The sequence below is a fragment of the Larus michahellis genome, unplaced genomic scaffold (genome assembly GCF_964199755.1).
Source record: "Larus michahellis unplaced genomic scaffold, bLarMic1.1 SCAFFOLD_157, whole genome shotgun sequence".
NCBI classification, from domain to species: domain Eukaryota; kingdom Metazoa; phylum Chordata; class Aves; order Charadriiformes; family Laridae; genus Larus; species Larus michahellis.
In genome coordinates, this window is record NW_027436276.1 from 324,098 (window position 1) to 348,245 (window position 24,148).

Consider the following 24,148-nt stretch of genomic DNA (forward strand, 5'->3'; position numbering starts at 1 on the left):
CTGGAATAGATGATCTCAAGAGGTCCCTTCCAACCTAAATAACTGCCTGACAAGGAGAAACAGATTGTACCCCAGAATACTATCCCACTTGCTGGTGTGGGCATACTCCAGAGAAGTCAGAAGTGGCTTATGGAGGAACAAATCTGCCCACCACTGCATGCGGCAGCAGGGGAAAAAGGAGACAGGGACAGAAACAGAGGAACTACAGGTACTGGTCTCCAAAGGTCCCAGCACAGCAACTTTCCATACCAGCCACATTCTTTAGGGTTTTGCAGTGCAGCCCAGGACAGGAGACCAGAGCCCAGGAATAATGCAAGCAGTCTCTGGCCACAGCCTCCCAAGTACACCGGCACTGCCCTCAGCCTCCTGCTTGGGCTGCTGCTGGGGACATTGCCACAAGCATTCTTCAGTCATTTTACGCATTATGGCAAAGGCGAATGTCCACTGTGACACAATGCCTTAAGAACACATTGCAGGATGCAGTATGCAGAAACACGCCACTGCCTGGTCACACTCGAGAAGAGCATCGCAGCCAATCCTTGCAGACTTCTCACCCAGGACACTAAACTCTCTCCACTCTCCTCAGCAGGGCTTCCCCCACATCCCTGGCCACCTGGAGGACAACTTCTGGCCTCCAAATGCAGACATTCCTCCATCAACTGCAGCCAGCCAACGGCAAGCAGTCCACATGTGCCCACACGCTTGAGCCTAAACAACGTACGTCTTATCTACTAAAAATATTAGCCCCACACCTTCAGGAAGGGAGTGTCTTCCCACCACCAGTAGATGGTTTACAAGACTTCTTTCTGGGACAACTTTCAAATAAAAACCAGACACTTTGCCTTGTACAGCCTCCCAAGAACATTCTTTCACCGCGCACACACCCCGTTCCCAGTTCAGACAGCCAAGCCTCTGACGTTCCCTTGGCCACGTCCTATATGTAAAAACTACTGGTGCTTACAAATTTCAGCACATTTATCTGTCGTCTTCTCCCCACCAAGAACAGAGCAAATGAGAGTTGTTATACATATTGTACTGTACCTGACAAGAACCCAAGCTGTGTATATAAAATCTTCCCCACTTAAATTACCTTACATTTATGAGCATGGTATGCCTTTCGGAAATCTAAGCAACCTGTGGAGATCAGGTCTGTCTTGCCCACACAACTGCTGCCACCTTCAAAGAGAAGTGGTACATCTAAAAGCCATATTAATTCAACCTCAATATTCTGTGTTTTTCCAAGTGTCCTTTATTTGTGTTCTTCTGCATTGGTTCTGCCACTTTGCTAGAGAGATGTGAGCCTTACTGTAGCCTGTATTCTCCTAGGTATGTCCTGAGTATTTTTTTTAAAAAGTTCCAGTCGCATGATATGGTACAGAGTTCTTAGCATAACCTTACACAAACCATAGCACGAATTAGGTTTTCATCTCTTGAGCTTCACGAGAACTCCAATACTCTGAACATCACCATCATCAGGCCCTGATTACAGTCAGAAAATGACCTTCCATTTTATCTTTACTAGTATCATCTAGAAGACAAAAAGGTAACAGAGGAGCGCTACCAACCAAACACAGCTGTGTAGGACAAGTCACCAGGATGTTCCAGGGTTCGCTACACTGACACACCAGCAGTACATCACCACATCCCTCACAACTTCACATCTGCTTCATATATGACCAAGGGCTGCCCCTTCCCAACACCTGCCCTATGCCAAGCGGGCTGCAGGACATCAGCCCCCAGATTAGCCCCAGGCTATCAAAGCCAATCAGAACTACAAAGAGATAGTCAAAGACAGTCAAATTCCCTGCCCCTTGCCAGCTCCATTGCAACACAGGGACACAGAGCAGAGCTGTTCCAGAGGCAAGCTGCAATACCGGCACCCTGGGCTTTAAGGGGTTCCTGAGCCAAAGCTTCCAAGGTATCAGCATTTGCAGAGCTGCCAACAGACTTAAGTTACGCACGGCTGCCTAAATCCTCTTTCAATCCCATTGAACCGAGGCCTGAGCAAACCCCCATACCCTACCACAGTTTGCTCCAGAGCTCAGCTACACACTTTCTGAAACGGACCTCTTAAAAAAGCCCAACTACCTGGTCAGAGCTAGGCAGTACCCAAGCTGTCAACAGCCTGTGCTAATGTCACGCTGAGAGTGTTCATCTGGCTCGGTTCCCTGATCCAACCTGCTTCCCAGACATATGGGCCCTAGTCTAATCACATGGGCCAGGGTACAAGTCCAGCCATCTCTTCTTTTCTCAGCAGGGCAGATCTATAGCAAAATAATCACAAAGCTGTAGCTTGCTGCTGTTGATCTTCTTTAGCTGAGCTTTTTTTGATAGCCATTCTCTACTCAGTAGATTGAATAGCCCTTTCTGTGTTCCAGGGGATTTATAAAAACACATCACATCAGAAACAACAACAAAAGACAATTACTTGAAGCAGGATTGAGACGCTCATTTTAAATGGGGGCACCAATAACATTGGATGATCAGAATTTATACTTGGCACTGTTTACACATTGACTATTGCATTCCTCCAGCTGCCTGGCACGCAGAAAACAGGTAATTTCCAAAAGCAGTGACATCCAGCAGCAAATACAGCTGCTTTCCCCAGTTCAGCCTCCAAGTCCTCCACAAGACTCTCCTAAATGTCACTCTCAATGGCCTACTGTTGAGCTGGCAGGAGTGTATCCCAAGGTGAAGGACCTACACAAGAGGCTCTAGATGAAGCGCAGGACACACAAGACACTTTCAACATAAGAAAGACTATTTCTTCATTTCCTTCAGGGCCATGCAATTGATTACGACAAACAAAACAGTCACCTCTTTTGTTAGGTGCTAGCATGCTTCTCTCCCGGCACACTCCCAGGCCTGTCTCCTTGCCTAGCTGCTGAGCAAAATTACAATTCAACCACTAGCAGCAAGCAGACACAAAGTTTGCTGAGGCACTGCCAACTGCAGGGTACGAGGAGGCCGCTTCACATATCCTTCCCTACTCTCCTCACAGGAAAACTACATATCTTCAAACTGCTACCTCAAGACAGGCCCTCTGCTCAATGGACCCCCACCCCACCTTCCTTTCGGGCACCAGTAAGCAATACCAATGGTGGTGTTCCTTCCCATTTCCCACTCCCACTAGCAGTGCCTGCATGGTGGCTTTCACACGCTTGGCTACCACTCCTGGAGGGAAGAACAAGCTTGGGATTTGGAGGCGTGTGGGGAAGGAGATGAAAAACTTTAGGCTTCCATAATAAATGTAAAAATAACATGCAGAACTTGTTGCCTGACAAAGAAACCATAGAAAATAACACCTTTGCACTCTGATTGATTCTAAAGGCACTTTAAAGGGACAGAGATGATGACACTGACAGAAGTGACAGAAAAAACTGTAATTGCAATCTCAAAACTTGTAACACAGCCTGAAATAACAGCTTAGCCAATGCCCAAGTAATTCAGAGCTCTCAGACCCTGCCTGCCTCACCAGCTCTTCTCCTTTTGCTCAGCTTCCACAGCCAGGTCTGAGGAAGTGACAGCCCAACAAGGCCCAGCCAGACACTTCCCTCCAACTCAAAAATACAGGCTCACTGCTTACAGCGATTAGGACCTCTTTTTCCTTTCATGTAATTTCTAGGTAAGTGCTCCTGCTCCACCCTGCCATCCAGCATATGGACCTACTGATTCAGGACAGATGGAGGTAGAGCACACTCGTGTTTCATTGCAGCTGAGGTTTCAAGCCTTTGGAGACTCGAATTTCAGAAGAGGGATCCATCTAGGTTTTTCCTGTGAGCTAGAAGAGGGAATGTTACATTCACTGGCAAGACACTCTCAGCCCAGGGTGACCCCCTCCTGCCTAATTCACTAATTTCTTGTGTTTCTCCCTCTTCTCGTAGTCTGGAAGGCATAAAACCAAACCCCTTTGTTCTTCATGCTATTTTGTTACTTTGGGCCCCCTTCTTTTGTACTACTGTATCCCTTTTGCCAGCTGAGTGCCATAAAAGGAGAGATGAAGAACTAGGCAGAGCACACCTTAAAAGGGTCTGCTAATGCAATAACAAAAGGTCAAGGGAAAATTCTCAGGCAGGGGCTAAGCAAGTTCTATTATTTGTGCTTTCTTTTTTTTTGCTCACCATGAGATGCTTCTTTCCCCCAGAAAGCATTAGTAAGATCTTATGTGCAGCATTCTGCTTTAGACAACACATGCTCCCTTAGTCCAGGCCAAGAGCAGACAGCTTCAGCCAATACACAGCATCCAGGCAAACAGACAAGAGGAAAACAGTCAGGTAGCAGCAACAAACGCTGCTTCCACACCAGGACACCACTTCCATGCCACCCTTCGCAGTACACACTGAGCAGCAGACTAAAGGCAACAGCCTTCAAAAAATGAAGTCCCTCCAGCCTAAGTGATTTAGACCAATCCTTCTGTGCTATCAAGACACCTATCACCAACAACAAGTAACGCATGGTCAACACACAGCAGAAAAGTTCTAATGTCCAACAAATGTCAGCTATCGACAGCTAAGTAGTCTTGGCTATCATCATCAGACTACAACAACTCACTTCAACTCAGAACTCCAGATCTCCACAAGTAGCATCTGTAGAGATCCACAACTCCAATTAATTAAGAAATACATTAGAAGCCATGTCTGAAGACAGATTTTCACATATGTCCAGACAGAGACGGAAATAAATGAAACCCTTGATCTTGCGTGCTTTCAGCTCACAGTATTCACGCTTTCCCTGTGCACCTGCAACGGGGATCTATGCACAAATAATGGCATTAACAAGAGCTTCTCCTCACACTCACAAACAGTACTGTTGGCAAAAAGAAAAGGTGGAGTTGTCCACTTGTTTTCATTAGGGACACCTTTTCAAAATCAAGACTTCTCTGGCTGAGTCAGTCAACTCTATCCCTTTTGAGGATTTCTTGTAGCTGGAATAATTACTCAGGTAATACGACAATGCATTAAGAAAGGGAAAGACAAAATTAGCCTACGTCGATCTTACTCAATAGTTGTCTGGTCCAAAACTCCTGTTACTGGGATTCCATAAAACTGTTGCATAGTGGCAACTGCTGACTGCACAGCTTTTCCCGACTGCAAGGCAGACATTTGGCTGTCAGATGGAAGTAAGTAGCCATAAGTTTTTAACCAACCCTGAAAAAGAAAGAAACAGATGGTAAGATGCCACAGTAAGTTTTCAACTTAACAGATTAGAACGTTTCCTCAAAAGAAAAATTGATGAACTAGCCCAAAAAATTCAACCACCTCTTTTTTTGTTTAAGTTTGGTAATATCATCTCATCGCCAGGGAGGGCTGAAGACCCAGCTAAATGTCGCCTGTCCTGACAGGACAATGCAGACTTACCGATTAAAAATGACCACCATCCCTACTGAGTAACTGGGGCAGACCTAGGTCTTTGGAGCACCAGAAATACCTAAGAAGCTCTGTCCTTGTTCCAGAGACCTCCTGTGCACCCTGTCACCTTGCCATCATGAGATTTCTCAGTCCACAGAGCAGCACGCTCCCAATAACACACTGCCCACCCCCTAGTACAGCCTCTGGAGCATCACTCCAAGCAAACAGCTTAACAGGCCCGAGCAATCCCCACAAACACAGGTTCAACTTTACACTTGCACTGAGCACAGGAGTATTTCTTTCAAAAAATAACCCCAACAAACCAACCCAAAAAAACCACACTCAGAAAGTTTGCAAGGACTCTGGTTAGATGGACTTTTCCTCTACTAATAGCAGGTACCTAACAAATCGCGAGAACAGAAACATAGCCAACTCTCCTCAAGGAGCTTTGTCCCTTTTCCCCACCTTCCCCCCAAAATGCAGCTTTAGATAAAACTACATGGCAAACTTGTCAAAACGCTAAGGACAGCATTTTCAGAAACACCCATTAGTTCACAATTCCCCCCCCCCTTCCTCCCCCTCACCTTGATACCATGAGAAAAAGGAATATTAACTCACCACTAAGTGCAAATGCCAACAAAACCTAAATGAAGGCTTGCTTTCATAAACTTTTCACTGTAACTTTTCATGCACACACCTCAGCGTTTCTTTCTTCTGGCCAATACCCCTGCCCTCTGGTTTGATACGTAGATCAAGATTAGTATGAGATAGACATATATCCCATAAGCTTTTTCCAGCCATGAGGACAATCCATCTGACCCACAGGACAGAGTCCTCAACACACAAGCGCTGATAAATTGTCTGCATGTGCTGCTCTCACATCGGCAGCCTGATCTCTCAGAGCAGGGGGCAGAGTAGAGGCACGTCTTCCCTTAACATAACACCACAGGAGGAAGGGGGCTCCAGCCAGGAGGAGCGCAAGAGGGAGAACAATCCCCATTTCTTTGTGGCAACAAGACACCAGAATCCACTCGGGAGAAAGGCCTTGCTTCCAAAGCAGAAGGAAGGTGTAAGACAGCGTCTGGGCCAGGCGTGTTAAAGTTCACCAAGTAAATGGACATACAGCACTATTCCACATGGACATCACCAAGGGCTCAAGATAAAGCCAAGCAAGTGTCCAGTCACTCGTTATCGCTGCCTTGGCATCTAGCATTGGCTTCTGCCAAGCGCAGCCTGCTGGAACAGTAAGACCTGTCTGACCAAAATAAGCTGTCCTTGAGCAGCAAGGGCACAGCACACTCACCAGAACATCTCAGGCTAGGGTTACCCTCGCCTCTCACCCCCCTTCCCTCGGGGCCAGACTCGGAGGCGGCAGCAGGCGACAGAAGGACCCCAGGCCATGCCCACACAGGCACCAAAGAAAGCTCCTCCCGGGCGTCTGATGCTCAAGAGCACACACGGGAGGGGCTCGGCTGCCTTCGCCCGCCGGTTCCCAGCCTGCCCAGCCAGAGGAGCCGCCGCCGCCGGCCGCACGCCAGAGCCCGGCCCGGCCCGGCCCCAGCCACCAGGACCGGCCGCTTCGGAGAGCAGCCCGCCGAGGGCCTACGGGACATAGAGAGCGGCTTCTGCCGGGCAGCAGCGCCAGGCACGGGGGAGCTGGGGGGCCTCTGCCCGCCCAGCCTTCCAGCCCTTCCCCGGGCCGACACCGCGGACAGCCGGGCCCAGGCTTCCCGTCCCCCGGTACCGCGTTCCCAGCTGCGGCCCCGCCGCCCCACAGAACGGCCCAGCCCCGGCCCCCCTCCCATTCCCAGACCTACCCGGCCAGTGCTGGTATCGGCGGCAACGCGGAGCAGGGCGCAGAGCAGCGGCAGCAGTGAGCCCGCCGCGGCCAGGCCCCAGCGCCGCCTCGCCGCCATGGCAGCGCGGCGGGGCTCGGGCCACCGCTCCGGCCTAACGGCAGCAGCTGCGGCTGCGCACGGACGGCGGAAGGGGAAGGCCGCAGCCGTGGCACCGCCTCTTCCTCCGGCGGGCCAGGGCCGCTCTGCGGGAAGGGGCGGAGCCGGGCACCGGCAGCCCCGCGTCGCCGTCCCGCAGGGGTTTCTCCGCGCACCCCGCTGTAGCGGCAGGCGGGGGAGAGCGCGGAGGCGCTGGCAGCGGCCCCGGCCGAGGCCGTTCTCTGCTGCCCTCTTCCCTCACGACGGGCTTGTTGCTGTTCGCAGAGCTCCCGCTCCCGGCCAAGGCTGTCCCGCGTTGTCTTTGGCTGCAGCCTGGAAATGTACGGCAGATGCGTGTGTAGAAGCCACAGGTGCAGGAGGCCGGCTGTATACAGCACCACATGAGGGCCGGCGCGCTGGGGGGAGGAATGACAAGCAGAGGGACCTGGACAGGCTGGAGAGATGGGCCCGTGCCAACGTCGTGGGGTTCAACATGTCCTGTACGTGTGTCGGGGCAATCCCAAGCACAAACACAGGCTGGGCAGAGAATGGATTGAGAGAGCCCTGAGCAGGACTTGGGGGTGCTGGCTGATGACAAGCTCACCATGAGCCGGCAATGTGCACTGGCAGCCCAGAAAGCCCTCGGCAGCCTGGGCTGCATCCCCAGCAGCGTGGGCAGCAGAGAGAGAGGGGATTCTGCCCCTCTGCTCCGCTCTGGGGAGAACCCCTGCAGTGCTGCCGCCAGCTCTGGGGCACCAACAGCAGAAGGACATGGACCTGTTGGAGCGGGGCCAGAGGAGGCCACGGAGATGATCCGAGGGCTGGAGCCCCTCTGCTGTGGGGACAGGCTGAGAGAGTTGGGGGGGTTCAGCCTGGAGAAGAGCAGGCCCCAGGGAGACCTTAGAGCCCCTTCCAGTCCCTAAAGGGGCTCTGGAAAAGCTGGAGAGGGACTCCTGATCAGGGAGCGGAGCAACGGGACAAGGGGGAACGGTTTTAAACTGAAAGAAGGGAGATTAGATATAGGGAAGAAATTTTTAGAAATTATTTGATATAAGGAAGAAATTCTTTGCTGGGAGGCTGGTGAGCCCCTGGCCCAGGTTGCCCAGAGAAGCTGTGGCTGCCCCATCCCTGGACGTGTTGAAGGCCAGGTTGGACGGGGCTTTGAGCAACCTGGTCTAGTGGGAGGTGTCCCTGCCCAGGGCAGGGATGTGAAACGAGATGGTCTTTAAGGTCCCTTCCCACTCTAACCATTCTATGATTCTATGGCAAGGAGCCTGAGAAGAAGAGGAAAAGTGGGGCTGGCAATTCATTAGCCAGTGGTCGTCCCCTGAAGCCATCCCAGTCTGAAAAGGGGTGGCACGCTTCTGAGATGTGCACCCCGGTGGAGGCATGCATTTCTGTGCTACCTCGGAGAAACACAAGGGCTTTCTCACACTCAATTTCTCCCCTTTGTTTCACTCGGGGTCAAAAATGATGCCTCGTGGTGACAGATTGGAGGAGGAGGTTGTCTCTTGCTCATTTGCTTAAGCACACCGACACCAGAAGTACCTCTACCCTTAATGAATATTTAACAAAGACCTCAACAAAAACTGAAACTGTCTTCCTATGCAATACTATTTGAAAGACTGATACAACTCCCCAGAACTGAGGTACCTACTCATAGAATTTCATTAGCAGGAAATGAAAATGAGACACAGTAGATTTTACAGGTTCAGAAATTGTTAAAATACAGTAAGGCCCAGGCAGAGGTAATACAACCAGTACCTCTAGAAGAGGCTCTGCACCACTTCAACCTCGGGAATTAATGTTCCAGTAAAAGTACACAAAAGAAAGAATAACTTGTGTACTTGGTGGGAGGGGCCATTTTTTTTATGGCTAAGGTATCTCAGCAGGAAAGGTGGAGGAAAAACAGACTTGGATCCACCGCTCCCACCTAAAAGCTGCAGCCAGTCTCCCCCTGGGGACCGCTCTGCCACCTGTCCTTTGGGTCTCCTCGCTGCGCAGCGGGGAGGCAGCTCTATTGTGGAGGCCCAGAACGGTGCAGGTGGGCAGGTTCGAGCAGCTGGTGCCAGGGCTCACCCAAAGGGAGCTGCAAGCAGGGAATGGGAAAAACCAGGGCGGGAGGAGATGTCCCTAAATCAGGGTTCTTCACCCGCTGGGCAAAAACCAATCAACACACTGAGTCGAGATATTTGTCTTTATTTCAGTTCTGCAGAATCGGGTGCCGGGCGTTTAACAACAGCCAGCACACCACGCGTTTCCGACAGTCCCAGGTTCACAGTGATGAGATACAGCCCATGGGTGAGCTACAGTTCCCTTACCATCCCTCATCAGACACATGCATTCAAGTCCAAGTTTGGAACGGTTTGGGAGATCCCCCTAATTAGGCCAATTAAGGTTTAATTTCAGGAGTTCAGCTCAAGTTCCATCAAAGTTCTACTACAATTCTATACAAAACGCTCCTGGAACTTTTTAACCATATTCTTTTGGCATCCCTACTCTAACCTTTTCCTGACCCATGAATGTACCAAGCACTCTCTTTTTCCTTCAGAAACAGTACAAAATGGCTTTTATTACAAAAAGGTAAAAACCCCACTCTCTCTTTCCTTCAGAAACAATACAAAATGGCTTTAATTACAAAACGGTGAAAACCCCCACTCCCTTTTTCCTTCATAAACAATACAAAATGGCTTTTATTACAAAAACATAAAAACCCCTCTCCCTTTTCCCTTCAGAAATAGTACAAAATGCTTTTTAGTACAAAAACATAAACCCCCACTATCACTAGCACATGCTGCAAAATCTAAACAGAACAAATGCACCCCCCCTGCCCACAGGAAAACAAACACAGTCCAGGGAAGGGCCCAAGACGGGAACCCCGCGATGCTGCAGCTGCTCCGCAGCAGGACGAGGTTCAGCGCAGCTCCCGAGTCTCTGCCACCGGAGCAGCAGCTTTGGCCTTCAAGGTCTTGAAGTTCCTGGCCGGTCTTTGCACAGCACTCAATCCAGTCCCGCTTCTATTTTCCTTCTTACGCCAGCTGCGTCTGCGGAAGGGACACCTGAAAGAGGCCAAAGGCCGAGCTCAGACAAGCCCACGCTGGTAGGACCAGCCCTAGCTCCACGGTACCGGCTCTCGGGGAAGACGCACCCTCTAACGCCAGCCCCGACAAACACTTGCTCTTCGGGGAATGGAAGTCACAGGTTCCCAGAGTCACCCTGGCCTCACCTCACACTATCAACAAGTTGACTTTCTCTCTGGCTTACCATTCACACGTACAACCCCGAGACATCACATGGATATGAGAGAGAGAGGTTCCTACAGGATTAAGTCACCCAACTCTCCTTTCCAAGAGAGAGACGGGGGCTACTGCCACCTTACTGCCACAGGCTTTTTCCTCAGCAGGAGAGTTACTGGTTACACAAGGCACTGAGGAACTCTTCTGCTCTCATCTGCCTTAAAAACGTGACAGCTAGCGCGTGAAAAGGGAAAATGGGAAAGCTCAACAAGACGAGCAAGACTCAAGGGGAACGTCCTTAGACTATTCTCTATTTCCCATCCATTCCATCTTCTGAGTTTCCTCCAATCCCTCTCCCACCCTGCCTGACCCACAGGCACCACAGAGACCAGACCTCGGGGAACAATGCTGTCTGGCCATGGCCAAGGGACACGTCTGACTGGGTATTCCCACTGCCTGCTGGTCCACCTCCTCCATCCTCTTCCCACCAAGTAAGATCCTGGTCTCACCTGCTGAGACGCCAGCATCTTGTGCTGGTCAGACTCGGAGAGAGAAGATCCGCCTGCATCTGGCAGCGCCCGACCTCTGCAACATCTCCTCAGCCTCCTCCGTTCACGTTCCACCTGCACGTTGGATAGGAGAAAGGGTCACAGAAACCTGCCACCACACAAGGAGCAAAAGGACCTCTGGACATCCTGGCAAGGAGATGGCTGCTCAGAGACTGTGAATTGCACCACAGAACGCTGGGGCCAAAAAGCACTCCAAGTAGCCCATGGAAGAGAGCGAGCAGGAGGAAAGAGTTACTGACACAAGAGTGTCCAGTGGGTGTGTATGGGGACACTGGGGCAAGAAGGCTGGTACCACAGTGAATGTGCATTTGCGAAGGCAACGGGGTGCCAGAAGAGAGAGAAAAGACAAAAGCGTGTGGCCACAGGGGACGGTGGGAGAGGGAAGGAAACAAGCCAAGGACTCCACAGTGCTGCCTCTGGAAATGCGGTGTCTTCCAGAGGACCGTGATGCTGTGCAGAGGCAGCGAAAGCCTGGTCTACCTCCTCCAGAGTCCTCCTGAGCTCAGCACTGTATTGCTTCAGCTCTGTCTTCTCCCGGTCCAGCCTTGCAACTGCTTGCTGCAGACGTTCCAGCCGCTGCGACAGGAGTCTCTTCTCCGAGAGCCAGGACAGCCGCTGCCCTTCTGCAGTCGCCTGCTGGGCATTCAGAGAGCAGATGATGGGAGTGGTGCCACAGAAAGGAGAGAAGGGCCAGAGTCAACACATCGGGGAGAATGACCATGGAGGAATGGACAGTGCTACGTCCCTTCTCCTCCTCCTCCCGGTCCACAGCCCAAAACAACACTCTCCCTTCCCAGGGGCCCTCCTCCACATCACCTTGGAAAAATCCCTGCGACAAAAGAAAACCCTGAAAGCGCAATGAAGCCTTCAACCTCACCAGCCAACGGTACCATTTCCATTCTCTCTAATACCCTGGGAAAGCTGGACCTCAGGAGTCTCCATCTCTGAAAGCCTCCTCTAAGCACCATCAGTGTCGCTGCTGTTCAGCCATCCTTACAAAATTCTACTACGTTTAGTACATTCGCTTGGTCAACTGTGCCCTTTCCATGCAAAATCCCAACCGCCACACATTGCTTCATCTTGCCTAGATAGGAGAGAACCAATCACCCACGCACAGCTCTTGGACTCGCATTAATTTTAACGGCAAGCTGCGTAGTTCTTTCATTAGTTCTGGGCTTGACGGAAAGCGTTTGAGCAGCTGAATGGTGAATTACTAGCAAACATTTTCTCCTCGGCCCAAGCACAAACACAGGCTGGGCAGAGAATGGATTGAGAGAGCCCTGAGCAGAAGGACTTGGGGGTGATGGTCGATGAGAGCCGGCAACGTGCACTTGCAGCCCAGAAAGCCCCCCGTATCCTGGGCTGCATCCCCAGTAGCGTGGCCAGCAGAGCGAGGGAGGGGATTCTGCCCCTCTGCTCTGCTCTGCTCTGGGGAGAACCCCTGCAGTGCTGCCTCCAGCTCTGGGGCCATGAATATCAGCACACGGACCTGTTGGAGCGGGGACAGAGGAGGCCACAGAGATGCTGCGAGGCCTGGAGCCCCTCTGCTGTCAGGACATGCTGAGAGAGTTGGGGGGGTTCAGCCCAGAGAAGAGCAGGCCCCGGGGAGACCTTAGAGCCCCTTCCAGTCCCTAAAGGGGCTCAGGGGGAACGGTTTTAGACTGAAAGAAGGGAGACTGAGATGAGATATTAGGAAGAAAGTCTTTGCTGTGCGAGCGGTGAGACGCTGGCCCAGGTTGCCCAGAGAAGCTGTGGCTGGCCCATCCCTGGAGGGGTTCAAGGCCAGATTGGACGGGGCTTGGAGCAACCTGGTCTAGTGGGAGGTGTCCCACTGGCATGGGGGTAGGAACTAGAAGATCTTTAAGGTCTCTTCCAACCCAAACCATTCAGTCATTTGATGAAGTCTCAGCCAAGCTCCTCAGAACAGCGTAGGCTCACAGCCTCCATTTTCACAGCTCGGCTCCCTTTTCATCAAGGAAAAGGTGCAGACGGACTGCAGGGTCAGAAAGGGACCAGACCCTCGTGCCCTCCTCACAAGACAGGCCACGAACTCCCGTACCAGGAACAAGGGGCCTGTTCCGTCTGCTCCAACACCTCTGTCAGCCGCCAAAGGACAGAAAGGAAGGAACAAAGTTCCCCCGCCTGCAGCTGGCAGCAGCGTTAGGAGTCTACTCCATGGCGGGCGGGAGGCTGGGAAGATCCCAGCCCTTTGCTGCCATGCTTTGGCTGGGGACCACCCAACCTTCTGTTGAACTCCTCTTACGCCCACACGCAACCCGTGCCTGCATTTACTGTCCCACCAGAGTCCTGGGGGTCTCCACGCTCCTTCCAGGACGAGCCACTGGCTCTGCTGCCTGGCCCGGCACCGTGTCGCCCGGGACAGACCATTGCTGCCATTTCACACGCTCAGGCTGTTCTTCTCCTCAAGCCAGCCCACAAAGCTTGCTTGAAGGATTCAGAAGCATAGTGTTTCCTACCACGTCTTGCAGGAGCTTGTTTATCTCCCCTTGGTGGTCGGCCTCCCGAACTTTGAGGGTATCGGTATGCTGCTCTTCTTTCTGCAGGAGCTCTTGCGCCATGTTTTGCCGTTCCCGCTTCAGGAGAGACCTCTCTGCTTCCAGCTCCCACTGAAGGCACTTCACTTCCCCTGCAAACACGACAAATGGCAAGAGTCAGAGTCTGCACAAACAGCGGCTCTGACTTTACTGACCTTACGCCCTTTGAGTTTCCGTGGAGGAGGGGTCTGTCTCCAGCTCCTTCACTCCTCAGAAGCACTGCGGACAGAGAGCTGCTTTCATACCACCTTCCCCAGGCACGGGGTCACCAGAAACGGGAGGCTCTCACCTTGGATCACCTCCTTGGCCTGCGCCACCGCGTGAAGCTGGGTTTCAAGATGACTCCTGGTGATCTCCAGCTCAGACAAGTGCTGCTGAGCCTCCAACAGGCTGCATTCCAGGGTCTCCTTCCCTGACCTGCAAATCGTGAATACAGAGAGAAAGGAGCTGCTTGCTCCTGACACCCACAGGGAGTTGTTCCAGGAAGAAGCGGTGCAAGATCCCTACCCCTGCCTACGGAAAAAGGCTCACGTGGAAACTCCTACACAGGGAGCCTATTTCTGCCCTTCAAAATAGCAATGCGGGCCCCTGCGAGGGAATGGCCAGGCTTCCCTTGTCACCTGGCAGGACACAGAAAGCCCAGCCGAATTGGACTGCAATAGCCAAATCTTCACTTGCTGGGGTCTGATCCATGACACACGGGTAGCTGCGCCCACCAAGCCTGTGCCAGCAAGCAAAACTTGGATGGACAACGGAGGATGTATCTTCAAGAAGGAGAACAAGCACACAGTTCCGATTACACCAGTCTCTGGCAGGCCAAAGTAACTATGTCCATTTTAACAGACATCAGTGATGGGCTTCAGGAACCCCTGAAGGCTGGCAAGAATTCAAGAGAGGTTTCCCTGCTGCTGGTGTCACCAGCTCTAGCTCCTGCACCACACTAACACCAGTTAGCTTAGAAACAGAAGGCCCTCCACATTTTCTGCAGGAGCCTCTGGCTTCTCCTGAAGGGCAGCGTCCTGCTCACAACCTCCATAAGCAATAGCCGTGAATTCTGAAGATCCCACCTCAAACTACGTGACAAGGAAAGATCGATGTTCAAATGCACAGAACAAGAATCCAAGACCAGAGAGAAACTTCACGTTCTGGGAAACGCCTGCGTGGTTTAATTATGGCTCCGTTCAGAGCCCACTCGGCTTGCTGTGGACGTCACAGAGGAACACGTAAGGGGGCATAAACATGAGCCCAACGCTCAGGAGAGCTTTGCCAGCTTTAGCTGTCAGAAAAATAACCTTCAAATCAAGGTAGACTTTTTTTTTTCCTTGCAATTCTTCCATTTTCTGTCCATGGAAGAGAAAACATGTGAAAAGCACACAGGATGCAATCAATCCCCGTGTAACCACTGTCACCTTTACCATTACAGACATTAAAGAACGTCCTGCCCAGGGTCTCCTCCCTGCCCTTACCTGGCCTCTGCCAGCTGCTCCGAAAGGCCTTGTCTCTCCCGCTCCATGGCTGCCAGTCGCACCTCCAGGGCAGCCTTCTCCCGCACCAGCAATTCCTTCTCTGCGCACACCTCGGCCAGTGCGTGCCCTTGGCGAGAGGACTCCTGGCGCAACTGCTCCAGGCCACTGCGAGACGACTCTTGCTGGCGGGAAACCTGGAAGCGGGACAAAATGCAGTGAGAGTCCTTGCGTGCAGCCCTGGCTTTTGCCCCAGACAAAGGCTCCAGAGCTACACAGTTTGCTGCTTTTGCCACATGGGAGAACAGTAGAGTCGTGGATGCAGTCCTCTCTCTGCAACTTACCAGAAGCCAAAAAGGAGGCCAACACGGACAGCTTCACCCAGCCAAGCAGCCACATGCCCACCCAGAAGCACCAGGTCTTTGGTCTCACCTCAAGGAGTTTCTCTTGGGCTTCTTCCTTCTCCTCTGCCAGGACCCCCAGCTCTACCCGCAGCTCCTCTTGTTGCTCCTCTGCTTTCTTCAGCAGCTGCTCCAGGTGGGCTTTCTCTGCACAGAGCTCGCTCTTTGTTCTTTCACACAAGCTCAGCTTCTCCTGGGCAGAGATCTTTGCTCTCTCCATCTCATCCACTTTACACAACAGAGCCTCATTCTCTTGCTCCAGCTGCAATCACAGAAGCACAGAGGAAATTAAATACAGCAAGACTTACTCTGAAGAAGAGGAGAGCAGCAACTCCACATCCCCTGCCTCTCGCTGACATACTCCCAGGTCAGCGCTCCCAATAAGCACGTGCCCACAAACTACCCCGAGGAGCCTGCGTGGTCTCATCACCATTTCCCAAGGAGGAGAACAGCACGTTCCCTGGCATCTACTGACACGAAAAAAGCATCTGTGCTGGTCTTGCTATCACAAGGTGGCCATACCTTCTCCAGGGCCACTCTAAGCTCATGCTTCTCTTCCTTCAGCACATCCCTCTCAAGGTGCGATTCCTCCAGCGCCTCTCTCGCAACTACCAACTCATGCTCTAACACGCAGTGTTTGTCTTCAAGTGCCACTAAGTCCTTCAGTCTGTGAGAAGGGGAAAGACAAACAAGTCGTCAATGTAAAAACATTCTCCTTTCCAAAACCAGGAGCACATACTGTGTCCCAGATATGGCAGTTGGAATGATTTCCAACGGCTTTGGACCTACACCTAAACACCACCGGCATTTCCTGACTAGAGCTGCATCACTCTTTGTCATGGATGAAACGTTCGTCATTGAGAAAGTAAATCAAGCTTCCAGACATCACAGAACGTTTCCAAAATGTTCAGGTACTGGCAACAGCTTCCTGCCTCTTAGTTCTCTCTCTCCTCTTTCATACGTTGGATACAAGCCTTGCACAAGTTCTTCTTGGGCTAAAACAGACTTTGAAAGTCCAGACTACGACTCCCACAATTACTTTTGCCTTCTGCAGTGAATGAATCCAAGGCCCTGCAAGCTGTCTGGGGAGACGGCTATGAATGTCCAATCCAATAACCATGGGATCACAGGAGGGGCCCGGTTAATACGCTGCATGTTGCAAAATGGCCCTTCTTGCCCCAAAGGCCTTCTGCACTCAGTCTCACAAGGAACTGTCAGCACAGAGGTGCTACAGTGCTTAGGATGGTGCTGGGCAAATTCCTGCCAACTCCTCTAGCACCGCCCCGGGGAGCAAAAGGGCTGTACCAGAGACAGAGCTCTCTTTAGGCTGCTCTCGCTTGCTCACCAAGAACCAGTTCACAGCAAAAGCACTGGAATACGCCACCTCTTTGCCAGTCTGGTCTTACCCAGAGGAGCTTCTGGCAGTCAGACGATTTTTGCCGTCCTTTCTGTTGAAGGCAACCGTTTGACTCGGGACAGAAACAAGGCTGTGCAGAACGGGTGTGTTTGCAATGTGAACACAGCCCATCTATGAATGCAAGAGGCAGCCCCAGAAGAGAACGGTGCTAACAGCAAAGTTTAAAACACCTTTACCTGTCCTGAAGCTCCTTCTTCTCCAGCTCCCCCTTGGCTTGGGAGGACATCACGCTGCAGTTTAGACGGGAGCACTTTGCCATTACAGACCCAGAAAGCCTCATTTGCTCTGCCTTCAGCTCTAACAAATCTCTGCAGAAGAACAAAGGAAGAGCCAACGTTCACACCACCAGCTCTATCAGCTGACTCGCTTCTCACGCACGTAATCGCGCAAAGAGGAAAAGCTGCCAGGAAAGATGACATCTCGGCTGGGGACAAATCATTCCTCGACACTCTGGGGTCAGGACACACCTTGGCGAGCGACTGCTCAGAGGCTCACGACAACAGCCACATAATAAACTTTTCAGGAAGGTGGAGGAAGAATAAGCCTAAAACGGCGTAACAAAAAAAGCACAAAGAACACAAGAACCAAGGCACGGTCGACGCATTAAGGAAGGTTCATAATCCAGGAAGATAAATGGCTGACAGTAACCCAGAGTCTGAAGTCGCCTGCTGACACCAGCAGCAGACACTATCACGGCTACGCTGCTCTTGTTTGTGTAGAAGGCAACTGTGAGAAAGGAACCTCAGAGAGGTGTGAAGGGAAGGTACATCTTTTCTGCCAGAGATCGGCCTCAACTTCTACTCACCGGTTCGTGGCAGCCTTCATTTCCAGGAAATGACGGCGGAAGGTGACCATCTGATGCCACAGCCCGAGCAGACGGTCACGGTCACCCCTGAAGTAGTTCTCATAGAGCTAAAGATGCAAAGACAAAAAGAAATGCCAGTTCAGCCTCCGCCATCACTGTACGAGTCTTTCCGCTGGCAGAGAGCACAACCACCATCGCCAGCTCTCCTTTAAGAACTATTCCGACAGGGCACCAAGGACTGAAGAGGCACCACAGAAGCAGCCCCAGCAGACCTGCCACCTGCCTTCAAAGAAGGCAACATCCACCCTTCTCCTGCGGGAGGGGACATCAGCAAAGCAAGCTGACCCCGAGTCAGCACCTCGCCTTGCAGAGGCGTCTCACAGTCTTGGTGGAGGAAGACAAAGACAAGCCCCTCCAAGACCACCGTCCCATTTGCTAGCGGTGACGGAGGCCTGTCTTCTTCTTCCCTTGGCTGCTCTGAATCTCAAAACACACAGACCTCTCTGCTCTCATGGCTCTAGACGGAGATTTAAGAACCATCAAAAAGACGAGCGCTCCTGTGTCGCTGCCCTACAGCGTCCAGCAGCAGCAAGCATTTGCCTTCAGGACCCAGCAGCACGGCCACAGCAGGTGGGCCTCTTCCGTCACCACGATTTGCTGACAGTCCTCCATCTCCCACCCCTGCCACGCTGAGCTCCCTCTCCCACGCACCAACTTGATCTTTGTCTCCCATAACCCTGCCCAAGCGATAACCACCCCTGGAGGTCAGCATGGGCGCATCTCGTCGTGATGGCGGCATCCGGGGCTCACAGGGGGTCTCAGGGAGACGCATAACACCACAACAGCCAAGGGGTGACACGAGCAATGCGCCCACCTCACCGCGATACTGGTACTGTGGTCAATGTGCAAATACGACTGGAAGTCGTCATCTTCCCCCCATAAATAGTCAAGAGCCCAAGGGCATTTGGAGCTCTCCTGCTCGGCAGCGGGCTGCGGCCGGGATCTCACCGTGAGCAGGGACGCTGCTCAGGATTACTCCTCCAGGTTAAGAGATTCCGGGCCGCAACAGATCCTCGCTAAATTGGTTTATAGCATGCTGAACTCTGACATTCTGTGATAGAAAGCATTGCTTGTGCACATATAATCCTTTAGCCATAAACCATTGACCAAGTCTGCGACTAGGATTGGGTCCAGCCGCACCCAGACTCCTCTCTCAGAAGGCCTTTAGAAAGCCAGGGGTCCTTTCTGAACCTTGACTCAACAGGAGGGTCTCCCTGACAGCTCTCTCTGACCCCGTCCTCTGTGCAGTAAAAAACCAAGTGGACCTTGCTATAGCACCCCCTTAAAACTGTTGCGTCTACTATCGACTTGGTCAAATCATTGGTTTATATCAATAAATATATTGCTGCTTCTCTCTTAGGAGTGAAGTCTATCGCTCCATCCGCGACAACCCCTCTCTTCTGCTCGTCAACACCAACACATCCTCAACAGAGCCACAACCTTCTCACAGCAAGTTCTCTGGGCCAGAAACAAAACGCGTTCTCATGCCACGCTGGCACCCCCTCTGACATTCCCGCAGCTGAGCCTCACCTCACGTTCCTGGCGCCATTCGCGCTCCTTCGCTTCCAGCTCCTCCCGCGCCCTCATCCAATCCGCCGTCAGCTTTCCAACATCTTCTTTGAGGGCTGAATTCACCTCTTTCGCTTTCTCCAGGTGCTCCCGCAGCAGACTGTTCGCTTCGGCCAGATCCTCGCACCTTGCAAAGGGGGGAACAGCCATGAGGTCTCTGAACAACCCCTATCCACAAGCGGCATCCCCGGGATTTCCCGGCTCCCCCAACACTGCCTTTGTTCTCAAACTGAGAGGCAGGAAAAGCGCTTTCTAGGATGAACTAAGATCTCTCGCTGATGGCCAACTCGTCTGCTTCTCCTTGCTTTAAGCCTTCAATTCCCACCTACAGGTTGCGTTTCCCCTTCCTCTGCAACTCGGACGATGCCCACAGTTGACGGCTGCCTCCCCTTCGTGCTGCCTCATCACTGGACGCATCACCTTTCTCTAGCGTTGCCCCCAGTCCCTCACCTACTGCACCAGGGCAGCGTTTAGGCTGGAAAGGGACCCTTGGAGCTCACCCGCAGGAACGCCCCGTTCCAAACAGAAGCGGTCAGCACACACCACTATTACTGCCCCACAGAACAGGTTGTGCACCTCTCTCCTTTCCAAAGGGCTTGCCCCAACACTTCCCTTGCGGAGACTGCCTACCACTGACAGGTTTTCCCTCCCTGCCGTGAGCATCCAGGATACCGAGTAGGAGGGAACGCTTCTTCCTTGTACCTTTGCTGCTCCTCTTTCACCTGAAGCAGGGCTTTCTCCAGGGCCTCCGTGACTTCCCACCTGCCTGGGAGGCATCCCTGAAGAAGAAAGCGAATGGTTAGTCCAATTCTTCCACCTGAAGCCCAGGAATGCTCTCCTACGCTCCCACCCTTTCTTTCCTAGCTCTGCTTTAGCCAGCAAGCAGAACGAAAAGCACAGAGCCAGCTCTCTCTGGCCGACGCCAGCATTCTCGCCTTCCAAAACACTGTCTGTCCACCCATTCTATTTCAGAGACAGCCCCAGAACAGGCAGCAAAGCCCTCTCCCGAGACCCAGGACAAAACGTTCCCCGCCAATAAAGCACCCCTGCACACAACTCCAATCCTGCATTTCTGGGACTGCTGGCTGCTCTGAGAGCGGCAACTGGGCAGAACAGGGGCGGGCAAACTCGCAGCGCTTCTTGAAACCCTCCGGGAGCACAATCTTGCTTTCCCCTGCCATGGCTCGGGGAGCTTTTTCGCTCCCGAACGCTCCGGCCGCTCTCTTCAGTTCGCGCCCTGCGCACTCACCGCTCCTGCTTCCAGCTGCTGCTCCAGCTCTCGGCAGCGGGTCCGGTACTGCAGGACCTGGGCGCAGACACGGCATGAAGATGAGCGACTGCAGCCGGGGACGGACCCGGCTCCTCCGGCACCGGCTTTTCTCTCGCTCTCTGCAGCCCGAGCTCAGCCCGCGCCACGGCGCTGCCGCTGCGACACCGAGTCCCTTCGGGACCGGGAAGCTTCGCTTCCCCCGAGCCCGGCCAAGCCCCGGCGAGCGGCTCGGGGGTGACCGCGGACGGGACGGGACGGGACGGGACGGCTCCCGGGGCCTCCCTCCCTCCCTCCCCCGAGCTCCGGGCTCGGCGCCGTCCCGCCCGCGGCAGCGCAGGGCAGGGCCCGGGCAGGACCCCGCCGGGGCCGCGCCTTCGCCCCCCGAGGGCTCCGCCGCCGAGTCCCGTCCGCGGACGGCGCGGGCACCCCGGCCCGGCCTCGGGGAGCTCCCCCCGGGCAGGCGCCCCCGCTCCTCACCTTCGCCTGCAGCTTCCGCACCAGCACCGCTTGCCGGTGCCGCGCCTCCTGCGAGCTCTGCAGCCGGCGCTGCAGGGAGGCCGGGCCCGGCGCCGCCATGCCCCCGCTCGCCGGCCGGGCTCCGCCGCCTGACGGGCGCCGCCGGGAGCCGCGGGGCGGGAGGGACGGGCTCGCTCGGGGCCGCTCTGCGGCGGCGCTTTCCTGCGGGCTGCGGGGCTGCCGCGGGGGAAGAGGCCGCTCCGGCCGCGGTTCGCTCCGGCCGGCTCCGCTCGGAGACCGTTACCGGCGCCGGCCGACGCTGGGGGCGGGAGCGGGGGGAAACGGTCCCCGCGAGCCGCGTGTCGGGGGGGGCCCGCGACGGCGGGCGAGAGCCGGGGCCGCGGGGACGGGCCGTCGCCCGGGGAAGGCGGCGGCAGCGCCGGAGCCTCTGCCGGAGGCTGCGGCTTCGGCCCGGGCTGCCGCGGGAGCGGGGGGCCCGGCCCGGGGCGAAACGCCGACGTGCCCGGGGGGAGCTCCCGGACCTTGTCCTCCCCGACGGGCGGCGCGAAGGGCCCGGGCCGCCAGCAGGCAACGGGGAAGCCGGGGCGGGAGGGAAAGCTTCCGAGTTCCAGGGCAACGGGCTCCGGGAATACAGCGCTATTTCATGGGCTCAGGGGGGAAACACGACAAACGGGGCTCAGTCCCCTTTGCCCCCCGGCCTCGTCTGTCCTGGGAGTAGAGAAAGGCTGCCAAGGGACACCGCAGCGAGAGCACTATCACCACACTCCCGTGACAACGGGAGAAATCCTCGTACCTCCCCATCATTCAGCTCTTGCCTTAGTTTAGCCTTTCAGCTTCAACACCAGAAAGTTACATCCAAGTGATGCAAACCAACAAATTCCCTTTATGCTGACACACAGAATGACGCTGTCTCCCAGAAAAGGTAGTCAGGAGATCAAGTTTTGGAAAGGAGAAGTCAGGACAGTATTCCTGTTAGACTGCAACACTTTGCCAGAATCCTCTCTGGTTTGTATCGAAGAACGAGGGTGAGTCAGAACAGGTAGAAAGGGTAGAGGAGAGGGTCACGTAGCCAAGGGCCACTTCCTACAACTTGTAAGCGATAAGTCAACTACAATATATTTCTCAGGTCTGCATGAACACACACAAAGTACCTGCAGTAAGGGGCAAGGTTAGGCTTCAAGGCTTGAGTCGCCAGAACCTTCCCTGGGGAGAGGCTCTTTCCTCTAACCAGGTCATCCCATTTGTCAGCCCGCTGTGATTTAAAGATACAACCAAAGCCAAGTTTGGCCAGAACAGCTGCTTCCTTTCTAGTCTTAAAAGACCATTAACTTGGGAGCTTTATTCCTGAAATGCATCCATGAGCCCTTGTCATGATTTCAGAGGGACTAGGCAAAGATTTGCCCCGCAAAAGTAGCCAGTATAAAAGCAGTCGGACTGATCTGCACGTTTCATAGACTTGCGTGCCTTAAACGTGTTTAAGGTTTAACCTTAAGGTGTTTCAAACACCTTAAAGGTGTTTAAATGCTCGTCAGCTGTCCCTTGTTCCCGTGAAAGCCAAACCAGGCACACAGTGATGGCAGGACGACCAGAGCATCCGCCCAAGAATGGCAGAAGAGCGCCTTACCGTGTCTCTCAGCCCCTGGAGTCACGCGATTGCCACCTTTATCCCACCGCTGCTTAAACAGGTTGTGCTCTACATCCAGCTGCTGCTCTCCTGCTCCCTCCATGGCTTCGATGCTCAAATCTGAAAGCAGTGAGCAAGGGAAGTGGTCTGTAAAGGCACAGTCATTATGGCCTGTGGTGGGCTGAGGAAGCATTCAACCCGTGAAAATACAGAATCTTTCAGCCAGGGGGACAAGAATGTGCCAAAGTGAAAGGCTGTGTATGCTTGGGGCCAAGTGTCACCCAGGGAAGAAAACGCACGTTGCAGCAGCCGAAATGCCCCTTCCAAATACGGGGTTGGGTTTGGTGTACAAGAAGGACTGTTTCCAGCTGCCACAGAAAGCGTTACCCTGAAGGGTAATACACTGAAGGCCAAACAAATCCACAAACCAAGCCCCTCCAAGCCCATAACCATCTTCACAAACACCGCTTCAGGAGCACAGCTTAAAACTGGTTGAAAGCTGCCTCCTACCTCAACCCCCCCACCTTCGGCTGTCTGACTCCTTCGCAGCTGTGGTCAGGGATCCCAAAGCTGCTGTTCTGGAGGCAGAGACCCAGAAGCTTGATCGGTCTCTGAACCTTTTCTTTTTCCAATACACTCATTTCTCCAAAACCCGGGACAGGCTCTGGGCAGAAATCTCAGAATCTTAGTGGTTGGAAGGGACCTCTGAGATCATCAAGTCCAACCAGAAAAAAAAAAAAAAAAAAAAAGCACCCACCTACTAAACTCCACACCCACAACCCCACACACAACACCCCACCACAAACAATAATCTTGGGCACTAGAGCATGCCCTGAAGAGCCATGTCTACATGTTTCTTAAATACCTCCAGGGATGGTGACTCCACCACCTCCCTGGGCAGGCTGTTCCAGTGCCTGACCACTCTTTCAGTAAAGTAATTCTTCCTAATATCTAATCTAAACCTCCCCTGCCGCAGCTTCAGACCATTTCCTCTGGTCCTGTCGTTATGCCCTTGGGAGAAGAGGCCAACCCCTGCCTCTCTACAGTTTCCTTTCAGGCAGTTGTAGAGGGCAATGAGGTCTCCCCTCAGCCTCCTCTTCTCCAAACTAAACATGCCCAGCTCCCTCAGCCTCTCCTCCTAGGACTTGTTCTCCAGACCCCTCACCAGCTTGGTGGCTCTCCTCTGGACACGCTCCAGCACTTCAATGTCTTTCCTGTAGTGACGGGCCCAAAACTGAACACAGTACTCGAGGTGAGGCCTCACCAGTGCCGAGTACAGAGGCACGATGACTTCCCTACTCCTGCTGGCCACGCTATTCCTGATACAAGCCAGGATGCTGTTGGCCTTCTTGGCCACCTGGGCACACTGCTGGCTCATGTTAAGCCGGCTGTCCACTAACACTCCCAGGTCCTTTTCTGC

General features: G+C 53.5%; 3 protein-coding genes across 4 annotated transcripts in view; all 3 read right to left on the reverse strand.

Moving 5' to 3' along the window:
- Positions 1 to 7,580, reverse strand: part of MMP24 (matrix metallopeptidase 24) — a 54,244-nt gene extending 46,664 nt beyond the window's left edge. The window contains exons 1-2 of one of the 2 annotated variants that reach the window (XM_074571815.1): positions 7,166 to 7,580; positions 4,999 to 5,147 (exon numbers count right to left, since the gene is read on the reverse strand). In XM_074571815.1, the coding sequence (XP_074427916.1) occupies positions 4,999 to 5,147; positions 7,166 to 7,264 (248 nt within the window). In that variant the 5' untranslated portion in view covers positions 7,265 to 7,580. The remainder of the gene's footprint in view (positions 1 to 4,998; positions 5,148 to 7,165) is intronic. The other variant, XM_074571816.1, reaches the window with a different exon arrangement.
- A 1,886-nt stretch (positions 7,581 to 9,466) lies between these two features.
- Positions 9,467 to 13,742, reverse strand: LOC141737172 (centrosome-associated protein CEP250-like). Its single transcript, XM_074571813.1, has 4 exons — positions 13,565 to 13,742; positions 11,568 to 11,720; positions 11,028 to 11,141; positions 9,467 to 10,341 (listed from the first exon to the last, which is right to left on the reverse strand). The coding sequence occupies exons 1-4, from the start codon at positions 13,664 to 13,666 to the stop codon at positions 10,312 to 10,314; spliced, it is 399 nt and encodes a 132-aa protein (XP_074427914.1). The 5' UTR covers positions 13,667 to 13,742; the 3' UTR covers positions 9,467 to 10,311.
- Positions 13,743 to 13,847: 105 nt separating this feature from the next.
- On the reverse strand, positions 13,848 to 21,342 carry LOC141737171 (uncharacterized). The gene is made up of 10 exons (XM_074571811.1): positions 21,105 to 21,342; positions 20,607 to 20,663; positions 19,988 to 20,136; positions 19,319 to 19,484; positions 17,729 to 17,835; positions 17,100 to 17,231; positions 16,029 to 16,173; positions 15,538 to 15,768; positions 15,109 to 15,302; positions 13,848 to 14,059 (listed from the first exon to the last, which is right to left on the reverse strand). Exons 1-10 carry the CDS (start codon positions 21,201 to 21,203, stop codon positions 13,882 to 13,884), a joined length of 1,458 nt encoding a protein of 485 aa, XP_074427912.1. The 5' UTR covers positions 21,204 to 21,342; the 3' UTR covers positions 13,848 to 13,881.
- Between the last annotated feature and the right edge of the window lie 2,806 nt (positions 21,343 to 24,148).

What these genes read in the sequence shown, in the direction of transcription:
- LOC141737172 (XM_074571813.1), bottom strand. Translation starts at nt 13,666, where the DNA reads ATGGCGCAAGAGCTCCTGCAGAAAGAAGAGCAGCATACCGATACCCTC. An exon ending in ACAAGCTCCTGCAAGACGTG is followed by an intron (nt 11,721 to 13,564) that starts GTAGGAAACACT and finishes AATGCCCAGCAG; the next exon opens with GCGACTGCAGAAGGGCAGCG. An exon ending in TCAGGAGGACTCTGGAGGAG is followed by an intron (nt 11,142 to 11,567) that starts GTAGACCAGGCT and finishes TCCAACGTGCAG; the next exon opens with GTGGAACGTGAACGGAGGAG.
- LOC141737171 (XM_074571811.1), bottom strand. Translation starts at nt 21,203, where the DNA reads ATGGCGGCGCCGGGCCCGGCCTCCCTGCAGCGCCGGCTGCAGAGCTCG. An exon ending in GGAGGGAAAACCTGTCAGTG is followed by an intron (nt 19,485 to 19,987) that starts GTAGGCAGTCTC and finishes CCCCTTTGCAAG; the next exon opens with GTGCGAGGATCTGGCCGAAG. An exon ending in AAGAAGGAGCTTCAGGACAG is followed by an intron (nt 16,174 to 17,099) that starts GTAAAGGTGTTT and finishes CCCTTCTCACAG; the next exon opens with ACTGAAGGACTTAGTGGCAC.